Below are 26306 nucleotides of genomic sequence, written 5' to 3'. Positions count from 1 at the left end.
CTCTGGATGGGAAAGTATGTGCTGATACTGTGGAATCTGTGAAGATATGTTTGGAGGTGAAAGACCTCAATCGTTGACACTTTTACAATGAAAATCTAACAAATAACTCCTGTGATTGCGTTACTCATTTTTAAAGTCCCCCTCCAGTAATAAATGAGTTTTTCTTCTTGCTCCTAGAATCAAATGTTTGAGTTTTACTGTGCAGATTGATGCACTGCATGTGCAGTGTGACACTGTTCACATTCATGTGCATCCATTGCCCACTGATTTAAGAGGCGGAGCCTACGATCACGATTTCTGACGGTACAAATAGTTTGAAAGCCAATTTCATCCCATCCGGTGTTCAGCGTACACGAATATGATGTGGAAACTTGACGTCTCCAGTGCACAAACACTGAGAATGGACTGAGGAGACAGGAGTTGAAGTTTGGAAATGAAAAATATTTGCATATTCACATATTTTGGAATTTTTAATTAGGGAGAAGAACTGGGTCCCATTTAAAGGATTTTAATGTGGTAATTACATTTTTTTCCTGGCAAAAACCACGTCAGACACACATTAGAGAATTGTTATGCCTTAATGCGTGTGGAGGGGACCTTTGAGTATATTTAGTGCTGAGTCTAAATAGCATTTTTTACTAGTGAGGAAAAATGGCAATGATGTGAAGTTAAATTAATAATGCAATTAGCAACTGAGATATGACACAAATGGTGTGTTTTGTTGCACAGAAAAGCAAGATTATGCACTACTTCAACATCAAGCAAGAGGAAGGTTTAATTTTTACTATTTCCTTTTCCAATAAAGGAGTACAGCTAAAGGAACAAATAAATCAGTCGTGATGTTTTGATGCAAGGTGGAAGGAGAGGGTGGTATTCATCATGTAGGCACAAATGATAAATTCATTTTTCTTGTTAACATTTGAAAAAAAAAACAGAGGAAGGATGACACTTTACCTGCCAAACATCATCCTTGTTAAAACTGAACAAATCGCCCAGTGAAGATATGCAACGGCGATGTAATTAAATGTTTAGATGTTTAGCGACTACAAGAGGAGCCGAAAGCTGTCTTGATCTTCAGAAGACAGCTTTCAAATCAAATCAACACCAGACAACTTTAATTCTTATTGCTAAAATGGTTTTAATGTTGCTTTTTCTGCAGCGGATTAGAGATACGTTAAGATGTTTTCAAATTTGAGCCACTTGCCTCAAGGCTGAATGAGTGGGAATCACTCTGTGATGGTGTGTGTGTGTGTGTGTGTGTGTGTGTGTGTGCGTGCGTGCGTGCATGTACATAATGGCTAAGAAGTGTCAACTTGTTTGAGCCTGCGTGAGTGTTTACACACTAAAACCACCACCTCATTAATGAATAACTGACGTTCAGGGCCTGGAAGCAGAGATGACATCCATATGACGAGTCTATTTCATAATTTAGATTCCAGTGCAGAGAGCACTGCTGCGTGTCCCTGCTGCAAAGGGCCCACAGTGCAGCCAGCCTATGATCTTACTGCATGTGCTGTGTCCTGGAGTCATGCATATTAAAGGAGCAATCCTCAAAAGGATGTGTATCACGAGAGGCTGAGCGAGAACAAATAATGCTTTAAAGCAGCAAAAAAAGGCCATGTTTTGTTTTGTTTTGTTTTTTTTATGGCATCTGCAGGTTTTGTAATTATCTGCATGTGGCCTACAAAGCACAGTAAAATGCCATCTGTGTCTCCATAAAGAATGGACCCCATATTTGAAGCCTGATTGTACTTTGCAGTAAATGAATTGTACATTTTTTACACTCCAGGATAACTGAAAACAAGGGTGACTCTATCATTTACTGCCACAAACAAATAAATACCAGTTAGGTTGCATAAAATAGGAGCGTTCTGCTGTCGGTTGCAAAACCATTTGGACAAAATGTGCACACTGAAGGTGCAAAGGTCCTCCTAGATTAAACAAATATTTCTCATCTTGCATTTTAATGATCCCACCCATACAAGTTATGTTCTTTACATGATGGAGCCTTAACCGACAATACTCAATAACCAAGAAGTGTGTTTGCCTCCATTTCTCATTTGCTGTGTGCACTGAGTACACGTTTGACGGGTATCTTAATTATCTAAGGGAATCATTTGGAAACAGACTTTTCATTCCAGTATGGGCACAATTAGCCCTTTATAGGCCAATTTAATACACTTCTCCAAATTGCTCTGATTTGCTGGCAGTTTCTGCTGCTTTGTGCAGTCCTATTGCTGGCATCAGCAGGCTATCAGCAGGTCTCTCTCTTTGTTCTCAGCTGTTGTGTTCTGTCATCCACAAGATGAAGGTATATGGGATTTTTTTTTAAAAGTCAAGTAGAAGAAGCAAGCCATCAAACTGAGCTTTCCAGATGCTCATATGTATTATATTATCAATTATAAATGCAAATGTTTTCTGAGCACAGAAGCTGTAGGATTCCATTCTTATCCCACATGAACAAACTCTCAATTTTATGTTTTCGTATGTTGTTTGAAGCACTACAGGGGTTGAATGTGTTTCAACAAGCTGAGGATTAGCATAAAATGTTGCAATAAGGCTCTTAACTCTTCTGGCAGATTTAACGCATTACTCATAAACTAGTTTTTGTCATGCTGGCTTTGTTTTAAGTGGACATTTTCTAGACAAAATGACTTTCTGTTTGAATTTCATCATGTTCAACCAATTGGATGGTCTTCATCTAGTCACTCAAGAACTTTGTTGACTTAAAAAACTGAAAGGTGTCTCTTAAAGCTTTACAGCCTGTATTACGCTGCTTTGACGCTTGACTGAGAAAAGCAATAGCCAGCTTCTTCTCTTCACCACACAAAGCAGTTAAGAAACTATGTTTATTTTTCAGAAGTGACTGTGCTTTCCAGACCTCCTCCTACAGCTGCACATTTGCTTGTACTCCACCAAAGCTCAGCTTCCATAAAGGTGTGTCCCGCATTGCGTCCCCAGAGCTAACACAATCAAAGTCTGTAATACAACTGTGTTCTCCTCCACAGCACAAACATGCTCAGTGGAAAATGACCTGAAGCAACGCGTTAACACAGTTTGCCCTTTGACCCCCATAGTGTCCCATAAGAGAGCTCAATGACCATATGACAACTTAACTACAACTTCCACATGTATTCAAAACCTTTCTGGCACTGAGCCGCAGCAGCGCTTTCGCTTTTCTCTCCACATCTCAATTGCCCCCAAACTCATCTACGATGGACACTGACTGAGGAAGGGAAATCAATAGAGGATACAGCCTTTCACCTGGATCCACCTCATCACTGTGCTACATATGACCAGCAGGTGTCCTTCGTCTTTTCTACATCTGGCTTATGTCTTTCACAAAAAGCCTGTGTTAAAATAATAAAACAGAGAAGCTCAATATATTATTGTTTGTAAAATTGCTCCAAGTCAGCATGTGTCTCTTCAGCTGTGTTCTGCAATGCCTGGTTTCTTTTTTTAATCATTCATTTAGAGATCCAAAGATCTTTTCACAAGTCACTTGTTTGCTTTGATTCTGACCTGGCTTTCAGTTTAGTTTAAGTGTGTGCGTGCGTGTGTGTATGTGTGAGAGAGAGAGACGGGGAGGAGGAGGGAGTGAGAGAAGGTTATGGTGTTGTGTGTTTGTGTGTATGTGTGTGTGTGGGTGGGGGGTGGAAATATCCAATTATGTGATTAAAAAAAGACAAACTAACACGACAGGGCGGGGAACTTTGCGCTCATTAAACCACAGTGTAGACGACTTTTGCCTTTAAAAAAAACCAAACAAACAAAAAACAAAATAGAAAACAACAAAACAAATCAGCCTTTAAACGTCCGGGATCGTCCATCAGAATGTGTGTTTATATAACTGGGGCTTCATCTCTGCTTGTCTCTCTGTCTGCTTCTCTCCGGCGCACGCTGCGTAAAGACGCTCCAGTGTCGTGCTGTGCCGGAACCTGACGCTCAGCTCCAGCAGGAATGTCACATTTGCCATTCAGAAACGTCGATAAATACGTTCTAAACTTAATTTTAAAGGTTATTTTTTAAACAACAAAAACATCGCACCTCTATTTACTTACATGCAAACGTGCTTCTATTTATTTCGTCTCGCGTAACAAGTGCTGTGGTGAGACTTTTTGAACGAGTCCAGCTGTGTATTTCAGCACCTCGGACAGCGAGCTGGTCACGCTGTTCCCTCCGGAGGCCTTTGGTCTTGTTGAACTTCATTTACTTTACTGTTAACAACAGTTTCTCTATATTCTGCTCCCTTTGAATGCAAAGTAATGGGAATAAAAAGCGATAAATGCGCTTAGCCTATAGTACAATACAATATCTTTTATTAAGCGGGACATATAGGGATTCTTCTATTATTTCCACAATGTACATTTGGTGAGCAACGTCACTGAACATTAAATCAGTCAAAGCTACGCAGATTCCGAAATGTAGAACACACAATAATGTGAATATGTACTTTATAAATTATATAATTACTTTTTTAATAAAAGGGCTCTAAGTCGTCTCCGGTGGCTGAAATATGTAGCCTTTTTTCTGTTTTAATAAACTCGTTGGCGGCCTACATTTGGCTTATTTTCAATATGTTCAGCATCCAAACGCAACACCATTGACAGCACAAAACATAAAATATAAACTTCCACTCGTGCAAAAAAATGCCTTGGGCGTGAAAGCACTTCTTCTCTGGTTGTCCATAATTCCATACAGCCTAATTCACTTGGACGGAAACCATATATTCTTTAAGGCTATACAAACATAAAATAGAGCATAACACACTCGGCCTGTCCAGGACATCAGTTCTTCCGCTCATCGTCTTCGCCCGTGTCCATTTTGCCCAGGTACACCCGTTTGTCTTTTGGCAGAGTTTGTTCTCCAAGCAAGAAAAAAATCCACATACCCGACAAGCACACGCCACTGGCCGATCAATACGTTTAATCATCCAGATTGCGTTAAAGTTGACTGATGGATTTGAATAGATGAAACTCCAAGGAAACGTTCATATTTGACTAGATAGTGGACGAGTGTAGGTATACAGATATTCGTCGGCTTCCTTGGCTGACAGTTATTTAAGTTAAAAATAAATGACATGTTTTTTTTCTTCCTCAACATAACCAGAGTCCCGTGCGACGTGGATCATCGCAGATTAGATTATAGAGGAAAGACCAGAAAGCCTGAGAAGGTGGAGTATTTCCATCCGCCCATGAGGGTGCCCCGTTCCAGCTTCAGATAGACCCGGTCCTCCCGCTCAACCATCAGCAGTACTCCGTTGCTGGCCGCCTCTCTCGTAACGTCCTGGTCACCGGCGAATGCTGATATAACCGGATAATCATTCTGCATCAGGTTCACCTGCAGGAGCGGGGAGACACATGCTTGGACTTTTGTCTCACGTTCATTTCTAAAAATGTCATCTGTCAAATACTGAATGCGTGCCAACTACTTCATTCATGCTCACCTGTATGGTTTGTCTGTTGTAGACCTTCACCACATGAAAGCTGAAACTATATATCCCCCTCCTCGGAGCCTGGAAAACACTTGCTTTGAGATCGAAATGGTTGCCGATGTTCACTAAAACCTGTGACCAAAAAGGGCGCACAGTGAGACAGAGCACTATTTGTTTGCCATTTACATGCTTTACTTAACATGACAGCTGTTTTTTGTAGTAATGCATTGTTTGTCTCTGTCACGCACAGTGACTGCAGAGAGGCGTATCAGTCATACTCGGGTTTCGGTATGCCAAATGCTTTGGCTCAACTTCAGTCGCAGTTTGGGATGGTTCCCAATTTGATGCGTATGACAGGCCGCTGTCCAAGGACCTCAGCCGTGAAAACTTATTGGAACATCGGATCAACAGCGACACAATGCACACGTCAATTCGGCCGAGGCCTAAGACGCATACGTGATGCATGATCCGGCACAGACCAATCGTTTAGGCACCGCAGTTCTAAATCACGCCAATTACGCACAGCGTTGAATGAATCATATTCAATGGAAAACAGAATTGTGTTCTTTGCACTAGAGACAGTGAATGGTTCAGATCACACACAGCGTGAGCAGTGATAATACATTTCTGAAACATGAGCTCAAACAAGTTCTGTGCATCCATGGAAAATATGATGTATGGTGTAAAGAGAGGGGAAAAAGAGAACAGTAATTTAACTAAAATACTGGCCCATATCTGATTAATATTCGAGTTTTTCTTGATGTTGTTAGTGCAAAATTCAGTGGACATCTGACCTGGTCAAAATAGATGGTCATAGACGTGTTGCTCATCTCTGACGGCTCATGGTTGGTCCCACGCACGGCGGAAAAAGCCACCTTTGCCCCAGCGGAGCGGACTGATATGCCAAGCGAGGAGGTGACCCCTCCGTCCGAAGAAGGGTTCGAGTCGCACACCACAAGACACTTTCCTTCGAGCACGATGGGCTCTGTGTCGTTCTGGCCGAGGCAGAAAGCCACGCCGCATCCCAAGAGGAGGGTCAGAGCCAGCATGGCGCAGGGTCCCGGACAGCGCGCGGGCACCATGGTCGGATCGCTGATCCCGTGTACACTGATACAACCCGGCAGCCCCTTGGAGGTTTGTTAGTACTCGATCACCTGGTCCAGACTTACTCCGTTCCCTCTTCCCTCTCTCTCTCTCTCTCTCTTCCTCAATCTGCGATGCTCCCTCACTCTCTCAAATACCCTCTGACACACAGACGCACTCAGACCCTCTCCGGCTGTGACTCCCCTCCCTCGTGTGCGTCTTAGTTGATGTTGGGAGTGTGTTCAGACAACTGTTACTGTAAATCCTGATGATTTGAGAGGGAAAAACAGAGTTTTCATGTCAGACAAGGAGAAGGAAATGAATTTCGTGTAGTTAAGTCATTAAACTTGAGCATAATTTCTGTGCGCAAAATGACTATTGTGCGTAAAACGAAAGGCAGTCACTCTCAGAAAACACTAAAATAGAAAATATGCATTAATGCATATTTTCTATTTGTCCGTCATTTATCCAATCAACTGTCTGTGTTCCTGCAGAGTATTTCCTTTTGTGCTCCGCAGCACTTTGTAAAAAAATGATAATGTCCACGGAAAATGATGTTTCAGTTATTACTTTACATGGTTTTAATAGTTAACTACAGTTAAACACGCACTTGTCAAGCATTTCTGTTGAGGAAAGGTAAATCACGACCTACCTGTGCTCTCCATCCCGCTGCTATGCTCGTTCTGTCTCTCGCAGACTGTGAACTGAGCGCTCGGATCGCTGGTGCTGAAAAAACAAGAGTCTCTGGGCTCCCTTTCGAGGGACAACTCACGCCCATTCTTTGTATGTAGCCCCTGCAACAAGACTCCTCCGAAGTATCCCATAATCAGGAGCACATGCGTGGACTTAATGGCTTTGTTTACATATTAATTAGTTCAATGTTGTGCGCTCAGAGGTCCCTCGGGACGGCAGATATCACTTGCTCTCAGTGTCTGCCATTTATATGCTGTGAGTTTCTCATGTCTCTCCCTGATTAATCCGAAATGAAAGGGGCTGCATCGGTTAACCTTGCTGTTGTATGGCACGTTCAGCATGCATGTACAGTATATGTAACTAATTTGAGTCTTAAACTAGTCTTTTCCTGAGTCCAACAAAGATACTTGTGCGCCATCCAGTGGCGGATTTCCCGTCTGCAATATATCTGCAACTACTTAAAGCAGTCAAAGACAAAAAAAAAAGAAATCAAGGAATAAAAGGGATCGAAATGTTGTTGTATCTGGTTTGCATGTTTTATTAATGGCTGTGTACTGACACATAAGTAAATTATTCCACATGCACAGCACACTTAGCAAACACTGTATAAGCAAGCTGAAAGCAGGTGACACTTCAGAAAACGCCCACTTCACAGAGAATGACCCCTGAAGCTCTCAATGCCACCCTTAGCCTTTCTTTTCAATTCCTGACATGTCATCATCCTGTGAAGAGCAGTGTAGAGGGTTCCCATCAGTGCTTCACACCTCCAAAGAGTCTGAGAGGCTTCACAAGAGGTGAACCCTCACATTAGACCTTTAATGAGCTGTCATTTTCCTACTTAAAGATGTGTTACTGGCCACATTATGCACAGCACTTACATTAACAAGGGAAGGCACTATTTGGACTGTCTTGAACTTAATCAGCTCGAGAAAATACTCTGCATCTCCTTCAACACAGTCACATCAAAGCTGAAAGCTGTATTTTGAATGCATGCGAGTAAACGGACAAGTAGAGAGGACAAAATTGATGTTTATACTTAAAGGTCCCGAATGTCACTGTGAATAAGCATTAAAAACCTTAACACAAACACAAATTGTGTCTACCAGCTGCTTCCATAAATTCAATATCCTTGTATAATCATCCACAACTTGCAGTACACAGAGAAGACATTATTTTAGACTTAATCATGGTGATCCTTCCCCTCTTTCCCACTCTCATTTGACAAACATTGCACTGTCAGAGCTGACTGACAAACCATGCGGAAGAGTGACATCAGGTATCCAAGAGCCACAACTGACCCCAGGCCTGCAGAAGGACACATAGCTACAGAAAACATCAAATGTCAAGTATGGGGGAACATGCAAAAGGAAGGGATGTGGCCTACATGGCATGAGCATACCAGGGGCTGCCGTTGCCCTAGAAGGGACTTCACTTCCATGAGGCAAGCTGATCGGCCAGTCTGACAACAGTGTTATGGTTATTTTCCCTGACAGCTAGCAGAGCCTACTGGCTTCCAGGAACGGGGAGGTCGGTTATGTGAGGGATCTTAAAACAAGTCATCTGCTTTTTGTAAAAGAAAAGGACATAACATGAGTCTGGCTGTTCTGGTATTTCTCCTGTACAAATCAAAGCATTTATAATAGCATGAATTGTGAGGACTTACTTTTCTGTGACTGTGAGATCATCAATTTGTCCTGCACTTATAATATGCATAATGTCCCACCCATTGTGCTCACGCCACCATATGCTTCACAAGGTTTAAAATACCCACTTTAAAATAGATGTCTGCGTGTCCATCTGTCTGCTCATCCATCTGTTACGTGCAGCCATAAATGAGTCTGTATCTTCATATCTGAAATGAGGTCAGACTCTCAAACAAGTTAATCTGAGAGCTGTCTCTCGCTCACTGCAACCCTGAAAGGAACCTCAGACTAAGCGGAAGTAAGGCTGTGTTATTTCTCTCTTTTCTTACATCAGTAGATGTGACCTCTATCTTAGCATGTGTGGAGAGGCAAATAACATCAATCTTGCCAGTCCCTCCCCTGGTGAGCTAACACCCTTATGAGGAAGTATATTGCTAACCCAGAGAAAGGTTAAGCCAGACCATACTGTGCCTGCTAGAGCTTACAGTAAGTTTTATAACTCACTCTCTCTGTATGTGAGTGTGTGTGTGTGGACAAAAACAGAAAACAGATTCCCTCAATGTAAACCATCACATTATAAGAGGAAGTCTTGAAATAGGTTTAGGATTAAGGCCGCATAAGTCAAAGCAGTGTGTGTGTGTGTGTATGTGTGTGTGTTTGTTTATCCAAGTATCCCAAAAATTTATTCCAGTCCCACCCTGCACATTTAAGTAAATGCAGTAATACCACAGAGTAAAAATACTCTGTTACAGTACAAGAAGCCTGCAAGTCATAGATTCAAATTTTAATTAAGTAAAAGCAGAAAAGTGTTAGCATCAAAATATACTTAAAGTGGCAAAAGTAAAACTACTTATTATGCAGAATGGCTCAGAATAACATGTGGATTATAATTATTGATACATTAATATTTAAATCACTTTAATGATGCAGGTGGTAAATGTGGACTATTTTTAATAATGCTAGAATAATCTATAAAATGCTTTCATATTATATTGTTAACAGTATTTTCTATTATTTTGAATCAGTCAAGTAACTAGTTAGTAAACATAGGCTTGTCACATAAATGTAACCGAGTAAAAATTGTAATATTTTCCTCTGAAATATAGTGGTGAACAAACGTAAAGTAACATAAAATGAAAATACTAAAGGAAGAACGTTAAAATGGTACTTAAAAGCGCATATTTGGTGAAATGTACTTAGGTACTTTCCATCACTGCTGAAATCAGATGTAGTGACAAACAATCGAGCAAAGTATATCCAAAATATTTAAGTTAAATCATTTTATTTTGAAAGCAGGTGCCGCCACACCCACCGGAAGCATTGTTTCTACGCGTAGAATAATTGACCGGACGTCACCATGGCGACTGGACGCAGACACTTTAGAACAGTTACTCTGTGGCAACGGGATGGCTGCTAAAAGGAGAACAGCCGCTGTTCATTTGGCTAACTTATGTTGTTTACAAAGTGACCGTTAGCCGGTGTTCCTCCTAACGTTATACTCCGCTGCCTGGGAGCAAAACCGATGTAAACAAACGTGGCTCTTCCTGTTGTATGGCCTTAACTTCCTACGGGGATATAAATTATCTTGCATCGCCATCGTTGTGTCTCAAAAAGGTCAAGACCATTGAAACAAATGGCGGCACCAAAAGCAGTTACTTCCAGAGTGCGGGCAGTGCGGGCGTCCAAAAGTGCTGACAAATCATCTCCAGCGTCCCCTCAGAACTCCATGGAAAGGTAATCTATCAGAACATGCTCATATTTTCACCTCCGTGGCATTCAACACTTCAGCCTGGCAGTGTTCACAAAGTGTGGCGAGTCAAGGCTTTATTGCCTAGTAAGTGAAGGGATTTATGGACCGTGTTTGCAGCAAAGCACAGTAAAAGCACAGCAAAATCAATACAAGTGGAAGACGCTTGATTGTTTGTTCAGATTTCTCTGATTCGTTGCCCATTGGATGTATGCAGTAAGTACATATAGTGTCTGTCTTTACTCTCTCTTACGTATGAACTACCAAACAAGAGTGTTATGCCGTTAAAGCACAGAAATGTTCATATTTAGGAAGGTTATTGTTCTGTGATGCACATTGTTATTTCCTTTGGTTTTATTTTTTTAGTAATCTGTCTCAAAAAGCACAAATTGTGCTTTGTCTCTCTTGCTTAATCAGCCTCAGTTTCCTGAAACGGCTTCACTCACTGCTCTCATTGTTGGCAACTCTTAAATTTTGATGACTGAGTTAAAAAAAAATAATAAATTATTAAATTTGCTGCTGATTCACTGATCAATCAATCAGTCCTGAAATCCTTAATTTTTTATGGTGTGCTGGTGGAACACCATTGTCTGTAAAAGTCATACGCACACACACGTTAGCAAAGATGTCATGGGCCAAACTAAAACCTGAAAAGGATGCTGTACGTCAAATAAATTGTCCTATAGAGGGTAAAAGGTGATGGAACGTCATGATTGTCAGCAGAGTCCTGCTTGTGATCACATGACCTCCACTGATTAGACTGTGGCTTCAAATGATGTCATCAGCACGAGATGGCAGCGCTCGTATTCAGCATATTGTGAGTTCATCGTGTGACTTGTGACCTCCTTTTTTTCAAACTTTTGCAAATGCCAAAAGCGACTTAAAAGAGAACCTTTGCATGTTGACAGCTCCAAATATCAGTGGGAGGTTAAATATTATGAATTTTAAAGCTACAAAGTATGCAGCAATTTAAAACTGCACTAGAGATGATTTATTCATTTAGTGTCATGTTTTAAAAGTTGTTTCATCTGGTTATTGGTATGCAGTGGAATGTCAGTGATTGACCAGGCAGATTATGTGAACATGTCATGAATACATTACTTGCTTAAGTGATTTAATTAGACTGCATTGGCATCATTAGCCAGGACAGGTTCAACCAGACAAACCCGATCGATATGTCGAAATAACAGACATGAAGAGTATCACAAACCAAGAATAATGTGCCCTTTTAGTGTTTTAGCACATTCAACCCTACAGAGAGGTGTAATAATGATCAAAACAAAAACATTACGATTCACTGCCTCTAACATCCAAATATACTCATTATTTATCCACGAAAGATAAAAGATCTAACAGTGGTGACTTGAGATTTCACGTGGATGAACGCTTCTTGCTCTGATTGTTTCTTCACATCTTGGATCTCGCTCACCCTTTGATTCACTTCCTGCAGCTTGAGAAGAGTCTTTTCCTGACGCTACCACTTTATGTGAGCAAAATCGGTGGCTCTATTGGGTGTCAATTAAGGCCGATGAGACACTCTTCTGTTTTGTCATTTAGACCGATAAGAGGAAAATGTGACGCTTTACAAAACAGCGACTTCAAATTGTCTTAGTTTTATACCAAATCTGCTAAATGAGAACACGACTATGGGTTATTTAATGTTGTTGCTAGAAGTGTATGCAGTTGTTAAGTAGTCTGTCGAGAGCGTTTGTCTCATTCACTGAACCACATGCTGAGCAACACGTGGCAGGAAACCACTGGTGTCACTTTCTTGTGGTGATGTGTAATTACCTTTTCCGTAGACTGCCACCCGCGATCCTGATCCGGATTCTGTCATACCTGGATGCCTCCACGCTTCTCAGCATCAGCCACGTCAGTAAACTCCTCTATCAGCTCGCCAATGATAAGTAAGTATAAGCCATGTCTTGTTCATGTAACATAGCACAGTATATTAGGGATCAGTCTGACAGGATATAAAGACAGTTTGCAAATCAAGGTTTTTCTGAGCACTGCACTGTAGAAGGTTATTTTTCCATTTGAAGTATGTTTTTCTCTGATCAAGTAAAAAAAAGACAAGTTTGTATCTTTTTGCTTTGTCGATCAGTTCATTAATCTGTTTATCAAAATTGTTGGTTTTGATACGTAAATGTCCAGTGCACTGACTTGTAGAATTTCTCGTTTCAAGATAGAGAATGTTATTTCTGAAAAAAAAAATTCAAGGCAGAAATTATGGGATTAAGTGGAGATTTGAGTTGTGTGTGAGACGAATCAGTGAACAATACAATACAAAACAATACTTAGGACAGACTCTAAAGTTCAAGGATGAGCTCAGTGTGCTGACAGGCTGTAATTTGTGCAGCCTGCATGGGCAACACAGTAATTCGCCGTGATGGAGAACTGGTGTGATGCAAACTAAAACCGGTGACAAAACACAGATTGAGTAGAAGACAGCAGCACAGAGTGACCAGCACTTTCAACATGCTGCACTTTGGAGAAATCTGCTCCCTTATGAGATGTGACGTTTGGTTTACTTTTGTATGACTTTCTGCTTTTATGGCTTGCAAAGCATATAAAATTAGTATAATAAAATATAATTTCCATGCAACCTAAAGTAGGTTATGAATTTAGTAAGAAATTAAACCTACTTTAGCATAAGTTGAAACCTTTCTCAAAGTGTGAACTTAGATTAAACCAGTTAGAGGAATATCTCTGTTGTCTTAGACCTTAAACCTGTAACCAAATGGTCTACCGGACATATTTAATGCCATTCGCTAATTTTCTTTAAGTCTTGTCACTCACAGCAAGCTCTCACCTTTCTATACCTTCCAATACTGTCAACATAGTGTTCTGTGGAACAAGATATACATAGCAGAGTTTGGCAGAAATGAGAAGCTGAAACCTCAGCGTATGGACGAGCTGCTTCTGAAGATGGCCACAGCGGAGGTGAAGGATCACGCTGTGGGCTACTGGAAGCGGCTGTACTTCAGGACTGCAGCCGAATGTGACATGAACAAGTGGAAAAGACATCTTGGACTCATCAGTTGTCACACTGGGCTGCCCAGCCAAACTGAGCGGGTCCTTAGGTAAGAGACAGAGCAAGGCGAAAAACTTCTTTTTAAAACCACTTAGATGAGGTACCTGAGGCATATGATTTGTTTAATGTACCACTCACTTCATTTCGCTTACCAAACACTTGAGCAGCCCGACAAGTGTTGCTGGCGAGTCGAGTTGAGTGCTTATCATGTATTTTCAATCACTTGAACCCCTTAGCCACTAAGTTGAGACAAATGTCTCATAATACTACTAGAAATCCTTGGGTCAAATAGTTTTATGTTTTACTTTAGATCAGCTAAAAAGAAATGTGTTGGTCATACTTTGCATACCAAGCCATAGTCTGCCACTTGCCATCTGTCTGGTATGTATAGCTGTTTTAGCAGTTCTGTGAGGTATCATGGGAACCTTTGCACTATTTGCGGTTAGCAAACAGTTTGGAGATCCACCCTCGCTGTCAAGAAAGTTGAAGGGCACAGAGACTGGAGGACAGTTCAAGCCGCTGGCAATCAAAAACGAGGCGCAGTTTGTTTTTCATATCGCACTAAATGACACTTTGTTATTAAAGGTGAGAAAGGAGGTCTCTGTCTGAATGCGATGTCTGCTCCGGGGGAAGCCAGCACGCAGGGGAAAGCTCCCTCATCGCCTCCGCTGTGGTTTCTGCTGTGTTTTTATAACCTCTGATTAGAGGCTGTGCTGCACTCAATTTTGAGTTCTGTGGCAGTCGCTACGGTACAGAGGGGAAGTAGAAATAATTGTGTTCCTTGCAGAGGCTGTCTGAATTGTTGAAATAAATTACTTAGCCCCCCAACTCCTCATCCACAACACACACACACACAGACACACACAGGCGTGCAGGCAGGCACACCTTCCACTTCCTCCCTCCTCCCACCAGCTCAGACAATTCCCTGTGGGGGTTTGTCTGTTAGAGGCAGTGAGGATCATGCGATTTACCTTGGTAATAATCATTTCACAAGACATCACAGATACAGACAATGCAGAGTGAAATCCCCTGGGTCATCTGGGGCCTCCTGGGCTGCTCCAGTTTTTAGCTTTGTCCCTCCACTTAATTGATATTGGATGGCGCCTCAGTGAGACACTGCCTGCATCACAGTAGGGGCAGCCCTGAATCACAGTTTAGACAGAATTGGATCAAGAGATTTATCACAGCAGCTGTGGTTTCATTTCATTCGTTGCATATCATTTCATTAACAAGAACAGCTTAACTGCAGTCATAGTCCCTACTGCTGTCAGTGGAAATGTAATAGCTGTTAAACTCATGGTTTGGATGCTTTAGGGAGCAAAAGTCAGCTTTACCCAACAATGTGGAATTATTTGAATGCTATTAACTTCCAATAAATGTTTGAAACATTGGATTTGTGTTCAGCAGTTGCAATTCACTGGTGTCTTCATGTGACTATTTGGGAATATTAGGTGAGGTATGTCCCACTTTGCGAAGTAGAGAACCTTTTCATTTCAGTTTTTTCTGTGTTTGAGCCAGCAGCCAGGCTCTCAACCCCTCTCTGTCACCACACTACACTGTGTTTAAACAACTGTTCATGCTTTTATTGCTAAACCCTCATCTGTCATGTTGCTGTGTTCCTACATTTTGTTGTCTGTTTCTAGAAACTTGCATGTCACTTGGGAGTTGACGGTCTCTGATAGGTCAGGGCATGAGAACACACATGAGCTGAGCTGGGCCCGGTTCTCCGAGTCATGTGTGACTCTGTGCTGGACCGGAGGAGGCTGCTTGCCCAACTACCAGCGGATTTCCACCCTTCAAGTCCACGGTGTCAGGAGGATAGCCCTCAACTGCCCAGGCCTAAAGAAGTGAGACAGCCTGGCGTCCATCTTCATACACGCACTCTCCCTCTCTATGTCTCTGTTTCCAATTTTTTTCTCAGTGAAACTTAGTTTTCTTCGCTCACTCTGTCAGACCTGGCTGGAGGTCCCTCGTGGTGAAGTTGGACATGCAGACTCTGACTAAAAGTGTGCAGGTCCTTGGCCAGGACAGACTGGTTGAACTGAAGCTGCCACAGCCTGGTGTCAGCATCGGCGTGTGGAGGGTAATTACTTCAGTCAGCTTCTAGCAGGAAAGAGGTGGATAATTTCAAACTGAGAATGACTTATTTAGCACGAATTTAAGCGATGGCTCTCTTTGCAGGACCAGTGCTCCGTGGCCTTTGTCATGTTCACCCTCCACTTCCACAGGCTGGTGGAAAGAAGCATCCAGGGATCTCCTGTTTGGTAGGCTGCACTTGAATGGGCACTTGTTATGCACACGCTTACATGGCGTGCGGTGTATCACCATCAGCTGTTTAGGGCTCAAATGACTACCGGATTCATTTGATGCCACGGATGTGATCCATTTGTGATGCACAGCAGGGTAGGATTTGAAGTGTATTTCACCTCCCCAGTGGATAATGTGACTATACCACATCTTTGTACCTCTGTGCTGATAATAGCCAGGGCTGGAGGCATTATGGTTTAGGTTCTTGGTCCATCTCATTCTTGTTAGTGTGATATCTCAGGAAAACCTTGAGGGGATTTCTGCAAATTTGGCACAAACGTCCACTTGGAATTAGATTTTGGTGGTCAAAGGTAACTGTTTAACCTATCCATAACTCAAGAATCCATACAATAATTATGACAAATTTTAGATTGGTTTGCCACGTATCTTAAAATTTGGCAAGTTCTTGTAAACTTAGCTGCTGGCAGAGACAAATCCACCCCACCTGTCTCTGCCTACCTGCAGGCGGTGAATCACATCAGCAGCAGAGGGAGGAGGACAAGAGGACAAGATGAAAGACCGATACTGTCTGATGTCTGTGTTCTTCATTCTTTTTAAACTTCACTTACTATTTTGAAGTCAGGAATATTATTTATTTTATTGACAGTGAGATGTTATTGAGTTTATATACTGGCTTTGCTGTTGTAAACATTACTGCTGCTGTTTTATAAGCAACCAAGGGGAGTATTTCAAAAGTACACAAAAGCAGAAACACGAAGTATAATTAATCTGAAAGACTGTCAGCATGCAGTCACCATAAGAGACAGCGTGTGGTCACTCGTGTGGCTGTGAAAGCAGCTAGGAGTTTTATTTTTTCATTTTACTGACTTTTGTACAGTCTGGTTGCCTTAGGTTGATAAAAATAATAAGTACAGATATTGGTGTGAGTTTTGTTTATTTTTTGTTCAGTAAGGAGAGAAATAGAACTCCCTCATCACTAGCAGCATACTTTTTTGAAGGTAAAATATTTTATTTTTATTCAAAAATCCAAATTACAACATTTAAAAAAAAATCCTTCATAGTCTTCACGACATGCATTATATGAGCCTGGACAGACAAGGGTATAAACTGCAACTTGACTGGTGCATGGAGGCATACAAACACGAGGCGGTAATTCTAGTCGTTTGCAGAATGTAGAATGTTCTTGTCATGTGTCAACACCAGTTACACCAGTGAGGCTCTTCGCCCTCGCCGCTGTTGCCTCGTGCTGCTTGCTCATGGGCGAACGTTGGGTCTCCGTACATGAAGGAGTATGGTCTAGACCTGCTGCATATTAAAAGTGTCATGAAATAACATTTGTTGTGATTCTATACAAATGAAACTAACTTGATTTGCTTGAATCATTTGGCATCAGGACTCATCACAGTGCAGGTGTTAATTCCATTCTGTTAGCCTCATTGGCACTTTAAGCCGAAAACATCCAATTAATTGTTTCTGTTAGTAATTGTGTAGCATAGTTTTAATTAAATGGACTGATTAAAAACCAATGGGCCCAGGGTCAGGGGGCAACATTAATCAAAACAATGTGCGTTTTCTCTGATTTGTCCCTTTGTCTTGTGAAATTCGTGTAAGACCAAACAAAAACAGTCTTTGGTGGCTCACCACCACTTGCGATGAGTCGTGAGGTGATGAAATTTTACTGAATGCTGTATAATTTGAGGCAAACTATACAGCATTCACATTGCAGCTGCTTTCCGGGTGTCTGAGAATAAAGTCCATGTTAGAGTGATATTGAGTTCTGGAGCTGCTGTATAGTCTTGAAGGTGGGGTTGTGATTGTTGCACTCAGCACAGTGTGGTCATAGCCCCCTCTCCTGGTTTCTTGTGAGATCACGATGTTACAACATTAGGATTGCAGTTCACAAAAGTAATACATCTCTGAAATGCCCTCCTAATGAAAATCCTTTTTCTTAGTGTTCTCTTCACTCTTCACTCACTATAAACTTAATTACTTTTTTTTTTCTTTGCTTCTTACGTCTTTCCAGCCCCTACGTGGAACCAACGGTCAGACCCCCTTTTGATGACATCGACCCTGAATACGGTCTCCATGGTTACCGACTACACCTTGTTCTCCATGACACTGTATGCGAAATCATGTCTGGAAGCTTCCCCCAGCTCTTCTGCCGGAGAAGTAATTTATTTAAAGCCTATTCATATTTTAATTGCAGTCGGCCTGATTCTCGTGTACGTTAAAGTTCAGAGGAATACAGAGGCAGCCTAATGTACAATGTCAAAACTCAGACTGCGTAGCCATGTGTTTTTAAATCTTGTACTAGATATTTACTGTTACACTGCTTCTGTAGTCCAACACAGATTCAAAAAAAGCTTCTTTTCTCAGGACAGTGAACTCTGTACTCTGACATCTTTATCCTCAGCCATCTTGCACATCATGAATCCTTTGTACCACCACACAAGATTTTATTGTCCAGTTTGGCTTACTGTGTCATCTGTTTTATACACTGACAATCTTATTTTTCTCTGTCTTTTTTCTCCTCTAAAAACCTTCTTTAAATCTTTAAATCCCAGCAGCATCGCAATGTTTTAATTGTCTTGTGTGATTTTCTGAAGCCTTGCTTGTTAAATGACTTTTTACGTTGATGCTTTTAGCTGAAGTGGCTCAAGTGAACAAACACCAAAATACTAATTATTATAGACTCACTTGTGTGTTGTTGTCTTTGACCAGCTCAGATCTGTGACGGTCTTATCCAGCTCACTGCCATTCGCAGGACAGACTTGTCACAGCACACACCTCTGTCAGGCAGCATCACCCTGCCCTGGATGTGTGAGGCCCTGCAGGGCGCCGTGAAGGTACAACACGTGCTGCTGGCTTCACTCTTTCACTATGAGGTGTTGGGACAAAGAAATGCATGTGCAGAGCATCTTAAATGTGATGCTGACAAACAGTTAAAAAAGATCTGTTAAAAAGTTCATTTTAGAATCAGTTTTGGCTGCTAGCATAATAGATGTGTTCCTTGATTAATATTCTCATGAAGTTGGCACATTATAGTATACATGCTTATCCCCACTGAAATCAACATCTTCAACGAAGAGATGCTCACACTTGTTTATTGCTCAATATTTGTCCTAGAATTGCTGCATCATGAGTATGACTCTGCTGGATGAATTCAAGAAGCCCTTCTGGTCTGTCTGCTCTCCTGTTTCCATGACGCCGGAGAAGACGTCCACCTCCTATGACTATGACGGTGAGCACTTCCTGATCCACTACGAGGACACAGATGGTCAGGTGAAGATGAAACTTATTTGGATGGAGGAAAAGCAGAAGTTTTTCCTCGTAAGCTTAGTCGTCTATGTGACTGTTTGCAAAGTCAACAAACATTTCAGCAGAGATTACTGAACCTGCAGTATGTCTGCAGTAATTTCGCTTTTTAATATTTTAATTAAATACATCTTTGTATGCTCATTTTACCTCAACAGCATTTTGTTTATAGGGAGATTAAAGTGTGCCACTGGAAAAATTTTCACCCTTTTAGGGGCCATTAATAATTTTGATCTTAATTGAAACTTTCAGAACAGTGATTTGTTCAGAGAGTTATTTTGTATGCAGAAAATGTTGCAGGTCAAACACATAATCGCTCAAGTTAAAACTGTTTTTATTATTTTGTCTTTAAATGCTGAATAAATTGATGCATTTTTAATTGAAGGTATTAAATAATTTATGATCTTTTGATGATATTCGCAAAAATCCTTCTGAATTACCTTATTTAGGTTTCATTAACAATTTATTGGTCATTTGAGATCAGTTAATTTATTGATTATAATCGTACTGCAATGAAACTTTATGCACACAGCATGTCTGTAACACTCTGCTCAAAAAAGAGACAATATTCTGTTAGAAATACAAACTTAGAGCTGCAAAAGTGTTTTAGCTATTAGTTATAAAAACAAATCTTCAGATTTACGTCCTGAAGGTTATAAAATGTTTTATTATTTAGATTTTGTTTGTACGAGTTTGTGATGGAGTTGTGTTGTTTTGTAAGTCATTTGTGAGCAATGAAGACACGTTTTCCTATCTGTTCAGTGCGTTGCCATGCCACTGTGAACAGATTAGTTAATACATCTGAAGGAGACCCTGTGGATTTTGAGTCAGAAGCCATACTCATGCAGATGTGGGTCTTTATAACGGTGACTGAATAAGCTCTCTCTATCCGTAGTAGAATTCACACTGAATATGTAATCTGTTTTCTACTCTACATTTAAATAAAACTTAGAGGGGATCCAGGTCACGACAGTCTTTCATTTTACCCAGACTTATGCTGTATTACCGCTCCGCTAATAACTTAGAACTATTTTGTACATGAACTGTAGGGGGATATATTTCCACCAGGGCACAGAATGTGATTTTCCATTTAGAATGGATGTCACTTTGGATATAGAAGCCTTCTGCGCATGCTGGAGGAAGGATGATAGCAGGAGTAGCTTGTCAAGAATGTGTATCCATCACAGATGCTTACTTAAATTTGGCCCACAGCACCTTAAGGAGATTTGGTAATATCTTTGTCATCCTCCCTCACAGCTGCCTTCATCACTTACCATTCTCATTAGAGGTATATCTTTCTTGCACTTGCCATTTTTTCCTGTCTTGTACTGGGATTTGCTTTTACCAAAACCAATGTGTCCACAACCCTGAGCAGACACTAAGAATTTTAATGCATCTACCCTTTAATTAACAGTTTCAACTCTTAATCATTCTTAATTTTATGGAACTTTGCCAGGGAATGCCTTACATGTGTAAATGGAAGTTTTGTGGGTTTCGTGTAAATCGTTGTTTCCTCTTCTCATGGCATTTATATCTGAACACCCACCTTACCTCAGTTTCATTGTCTGTCATTTTGCAATCACTTTTAAATGAAAATTGAGTTTAATGTCCACACCCAGGTCAAGTCTGACCACAGCGACAGAATTAGCGTGGGAGCAATTGTTGGAAACCGTTTCCGTGCTGCTGATGGGCCAGCACCGCTGATGGCAATAAAATAAGCCAAGCCTCTGGGTAATAGGATTTCAGAGGCTTCCCTTCCTTTTCTCTGCTGACGGTCATCATCACCTTGAAAAGATGCTTATTTTTCCAAACGCATCACCAACTGCATTGGCACTAGATCCAAAATCATTTGGGGAAATGAGCCAGAGGGAAGAAGAGAGGCAACAGTATGTGTGATGAATTGTTTTTTTCCTCACAAGCTTCGCAATTGAATTGTGACAAAAAAAAAAAAACTATTATGGGATAGAGACATGGTCTGAATTATAAGGACTCCATGTGTTGTCGTTTTTAATATTTTGCAGACCTTGTCCTCTCCGACTCCATCCATGTCAGGGCTGTTCAGTGGCCATGTGGATGTTTAATGGCTATATGGATGAAAGCCATACAGCAGTACATTGGATTGCTGACTTGGACTCTTAATACAATGACAAATTTCATGAAATTGGCCATTACTTGGACTGAATGATGTGTACCATGTACGACTTTCAGATTACAAGTGTGTTATAACACTTTTCCATCACAGTGACCTTCATGCTGCTGTTTGCTGTCACATCAGCTGCTGCAAACTGCCAATCCTTCATTCTTCATTTTATAAGTAAAACCAGGAGCCAAGTGTATTGTGGGCAAAGTTATAGACTCATCAGAACATAAAGCCAGTTATCTAGTGGAGACATGACAGTGGAGTCAGAGTAATGAATAAACAGAAGATTTTAATGGCAAGAACCATGTGAGTTCAGTCCCTGGTGTTGCAGTAAGTATTAACTTATGACTGTACCAACTGAATGCTCCCACAGTGGGGTTTTTTTCTATGAAGAATTGTATGTCAAAATAAATTCGCACAAGCATACAAATTTACATCTTTTAAAAATCTAATATACTGCATGTTGTTCTCCACTAGATGGCTCTCTTCAGTAAGCAATGTGAGAATCCTTACACAGCACAGTGCTTTACATTTCCTGCAGCTTTTCAGCCTGTGAGAAACACACATACTGTAAATGACTTGCAGCACTGTTTTTGTCAGCACAGTATAATGACTTTTCTGTTGATAATTTAATGCTTTATATAGAAAACGCCTTTTCTTCCTTTCTTTGTTTTTCCTGCCCTTTTGCACAGTAATTACAAGCCTGTATATGTTGATGACAACTTAAAACTGCTTTAACAACAAATAACAATTAAGAGAGAATCCACAGCCAAACCACTGAAAGGGTAAATTTAGTGACATAAAGCTTCATTAAACTCATCTCTCTTAGTTTGCTCACAGGCTAATCTTGGAAGAAAATTGCTTCCATTTTTAGCCTTTAATTCTCTCCCTTGTGAGTGACCAGCTGGGTCCGCAAACTATTCAGCCTCTGAAGCCAGTAACACACTCCTTATTCAGCTCTCTCATTGGAGGAAAACAGTCAACTATTGACATTCACAGGGAGGGAGCTCACTTTTGTGTGTGTGTCTGTATACACAATTAATATATATGTCTTTTTTTTAAATTTATAATGACCTTCTGCCTTAAGAAATCTCAATTTACATTACATGGAATATAGGGAGATAATCATAGAGAGCAACGCCTCCTCAATCCCTAACCTCTAATATTTCAAATTTATTACCCCGCTGGGTGAGTACTTTAGGCCAGAGAAGTTAATTATGCCTGTAATGATCAGGAAAAAGTCCATCTAAAACACCCATGCCAAGAATCCACATGAGAAACTGCATAATCTAGGAAAATGTGTTTTGTTGAGGCATTTATATTGCTGAAAGTGAACCTTTCTGCAGCACCAGACCAGCAGTTACCCTCCTTTCATCCACCTTATTTGCTTCTTCCACTCTGTCTATCCCTATAGGGAAGGAGAACTGGATAGTGGGCAAAGCTTTGAGAGGTGACAGTAATATAATAGGCTCATGATGCCCAGTAAGATCCCCGGTTTATTCTCCCCTTTAAATGGTGCATCACGACCAGATGGATGTGGAGAAATCCATTTATATCAAAGCTGCAGCTCATCCTGTGACTCTGAGAGCTCACTGAGCAATTTGACTGGGGTTCCAGTGTTGCCTCAGTCTGCAGTGATATACAGTACAGAAAATGTAGTATTCCTGTGCTTGCAGTACTCTTACTTAGGTACTACACTGAAGTACAATACTGAAGCATTTGTGCTTTACTTGCATACTTCCACTTTATCTGTAGTTCCTTATGAATATAGTACACACAAAACATATGATCAACAACTAAAATATGCATTTCATAGATTAAACTACCCAAGTATATAAAGTAGTTTCACCTGAGCTGGCAACAAGAGTAAAACACTGCTGACATGGTAAAACATCAGTAATATAAATCCAGTAGGATCATTAATAATAATAATAATAATAATAATAATAATAATAAAAAACCACTTCTGAAGAGACAATTCTTGATTATAAGTAGTCTGTATTTCATTTCCTTTAAGTAGAATCTACTGATAATACATCTTTGCTTTTACTTAAAATCCTCCCTTCTCTCAAAAATTTGTCCGTTTGGTGTTACTTTAATCTGATGTTTCACCTTCACTTTGTAAGAAATCTTCTCTGTTCTGCCTCTGACTCTTCCCCAACCCTGACCTGTCTCACTCCTCATGCCTAAACTTAACCAACCAGCCAATGACAACCAATCAGAGGCAGAGTAGGTTGAGTGTTTGCAAGAAAAGCAATGGAATCCATAATAACGCCTCACGGTTTGAAAGCCAGTCCTGGTTCAATATACAATTTAGAAAGTGTAAATGTTGTATTTTCACACTATGGTATTACAAGTTTTTTCTTGGGGAAAAAGTACTGGCATGTTAAAAAAAATATACTAGCTAAATTGCTAAAATTAAACATGAATTGATCTCTTAATTTGCCACATCGCCACTTAAAGTACTTATATTTTAAAGCTCTTAAAGCATTCAGCCTTGAACAGTGTCCACTCCCAGGGGTCTCCATGTCCTTCACTCCTTTTTACATCCTTTTTAATTTTGGATAACTGGATGGTGAATCGCTTGGAACTATTTTTTCTCTCATTTCCTCTCACAAGTTACTCTTTGTATGTGCCAGCGAATGAGAAGGGTGGTATGAGTCAGCACTTTATCCAGTATACTGTACTGTAGAAGCACTTTCCACAATTTCACATGGATCACTAGTTTATATTACCCTCACAGTAACATCTTAGTCTCAGAGCAGATGTTTGGCGGGCAAGTACAGTCCAAACTGCTCTCTGATTCTGCTGCATTTAGTTTCAAAGCGGATTGCCTGGTTATCTGAGCACCAAAAGAGTTTGGTAAGAAAATAATACCACTCTCACATCTGCATATTAAATATGAAGGCATATAGTTAAGACTAGAAACAGAGAAAAATAGCTGCATTGTGTTACTTAAGTTTAGATAGACCAAGCCGGGCTTGCTGTTCCCCCATCACCAGTCTTTTTGTTGAGCTAAGCTAACCATCTAAATACTGGATGAAAAACAAATGTGTAAAAATTACAGGTTATGGTTTTATTGGGAATTGTGTGTGTGGAATAAGCTAAGCGATGTATTTACTTGACAGATGTGAGAAGACCTTTTCATCTAACTCTCGACAATAAAGAGAGGCTGCGCTAAGTGTTTCCCCAAACGTCCAACTATTTATATTTATCTACCCACGATATCTATCTAATTTAGCTTGCTGTTATTGCAGACATCGTGTATCCATGACAAGATTGTGGCATTAAGCAAAACAAACATGTTTTCTTTCTGACTAAAGCAAATGTCAAATCCAGGACACTTTGTGGGATGCAAAAATCAGGCCGGTTTCACAGAAAACGGCTCAGGCTCTGCTTGTACAGAGTACCTGGAACAATTGGTTTTAGAGCAAAGGTCTGTGTCTGCAGGCTAACTCTATTGATCTGAGCCACCATTAAGGGGAATAGGCAGAGAAAGAGAGGGAGGAAACCAAAGAGGGAGAGAAGAACAGAGAGACACAAAGAAAGCCTTCCTCGTTATGTGTGAACTGGCGCACTGAGGTTTTCAGAGATATCATGGTACAAACACCAAACACCTGCAGCTGTGTGTTTTGATGCCAACTGTAGTGTTGTGCCGCTTCATCTGCGTGCATTGGAAGTGTCAGTGATACTTGTGGTCAAATATATCCAGCTGACCCCTGTTAATCTCTTCAGTAAGCTCTCTACAAGGTTATGAATTGTTGAAAACCCAGTGGTTAGTTGTATCTGTGTGGCAGCAGTTTGCTGTGGAGACTTGTGCTACTGGAAAGACTCCCAGAAAGCCATTGCTCATAGCTTGTGTCTGACTTGTTACTGTGGAGTTAAATGTTCAGTTCTTCATTGGCACTTCACAGCTCTGACTGAAATGAAAAATTAAACAGAGACTGTTTGGGCTCATGTGAGGTCATTGCTGTAGATCTGTGTAGTATTGCTTGGGAAATTCACTCAAATGTCACATTGAAAAGTTAAAGTTATACCCACACTGCATGTCTGTTGACTACTGCCTGATGTTCTGCTTTATTTTTCTGATTTGTTCAGTTCTTATGTTTTTCTCTGTTTTATAATTTCGCATTGCGCACCACAACACAGATTTACCTGTGAGGACAACAAATTTGCTGATGCTACTTCAACTGTCTCATGGACACATTCAACACAGCCAGGTTTCAGGCGTGGTATGATAGCCTTTTAATCACATCTCTGTTGTAGGGCGCCACCTGCGTGTGACACCCATTAAAGTTGATGACAGTCACTGAGGCAGGGATAACATTTCCACATACTCTTACCTGTCGCAAAAGCAAATGAAGACAGATATGTGGGCAGCCTGCCACACTGATACTTGGGCCTTTCCTCGGAAACCTGCCAAATCATGCGAATGTCGCTGACTCATAACATTTTCATTCAGCCTCACTAGTTTACCACACGGGCTGTATGCTTTCACCTCTCTTGTCTTATGTCCAGTGTTAAATTTTCATCATTCCTCATAGCACCATAATATTTTTTATTTGCTGTTGGTACCCTGTGTATTTCCTCTACCAATTCTCTCTGCATCTGCTGTCATGTTTTATGTTGCTGCCAGGATCTGGCTTTATGAGGCATATTAAATTGATGAGATTCAATCTCAGCTGCCACAATGACAATGACCCTTGACTATTTCTGCTCTGAGTGGCTACTGGCCTTTGCACAAGAATATGACTTTTGGAGGGAAATCGTGATGCAAATGTGCAGTCCCCTTATAAACAGCAAATTAAGTGTTTTTCACTTACCGGTAAGTGTTTTACTTACCAGTTGAAGAGGAAGGCATGCTCAATTAGTTTTTAGTTGGTCTGTCAGTCGGTAAGTCCACAGCTTTTGTCAAGAAATTATCTCATCAACAGTCAGATGGATTTACA

General features: G+C 40.7%; 2 protein-coding genes across 5 annotated transcripts in view; one reads left to right on the top strand and one right to left on the bottom strand.

Annotated features, from left to right (window-relative positions):
* Positions 1–4307: 4307 nt before the first annotated feature.
* On the bottom strand, positions 4308–7717 carry cbln2b (cerebellin 2b precursor). The gene is made up of 4 exons (XM_046372065.1): positions 7170–7717; positions 6229–6782; positions 5447–5566; positions 4308–5340 (listed from the first exon to the last, which is right to left on the bottom strand). Exons 2-4 carry the CDS (start codon positions 6514–6516, stop codon positions 5143–5145), a joined length of 606 nt encoding a protein of 201 aa, XP_046228021.1. The 5' UTR covers positions 6517–6782; positions 7170–7717; the 3' UTR covers positions 4308–5142.
* A 3404-nt stretch (positions 7718–11121) lies between these two features.
* The window catches only part of fbxo15 (F-box protein 15), a 41780-nt gene continuing 26595 nt past the window's right edge, over positions 11122–26306 (top strand). Inside the window, exons 1-8 of one of the 4 annotated variants that reach the window (XM_046370667.1) lie at positions 11122–12507; positions 13444–13683; positions 15278–15481; positions 15588–15717; positions 15816–15898; positions 17926–18071; positions 18624–18748; positions 19029–19143. In XM_046370667.1, coding sequence (XP_046226623.1) covers positions 12278–12507; positions 13444–13683; positions 15278–15481; positions 15588–15717; positions 15816–15898; positions 17926–18071; positions 18624–18748; positions 19029–19143 — 1273 coding nt within the window. In that variant the 5' untranslated portion in view covers positions 11122–12277. Of the gene's footprint in view, positions 12508–13443; positions 13684–15277; positions 15482–15587; positions 15718–15815; positions 15899–17925; positions 18072–18623; positions 18749–19028; positions 19627–26306 lie in introns of those variants that run through there. The other 3 variants (XM_046370668.1, XM_046370669.1, XM_046370666.1) reach the window with 3 other exon arrangements.

The sequence above is a fragment of the Scatophagus argus genome, chromosome 18 (genome assembly GCF_020382885.2).
Source record: "Scatophagus argus isolate fScaArg1 chromosome 18, fScaArg1.pri, whole genome shotgun sequence".
Taxonomy (NCBI): Eukaryota; Metazoa; Chordata; class Actinopteri; family Scatophagidae; genus Scatophagus; species Scatophagus argus.
This window is presented reverse-complemented; position numbering and strand designations above follow the sequence as displayed.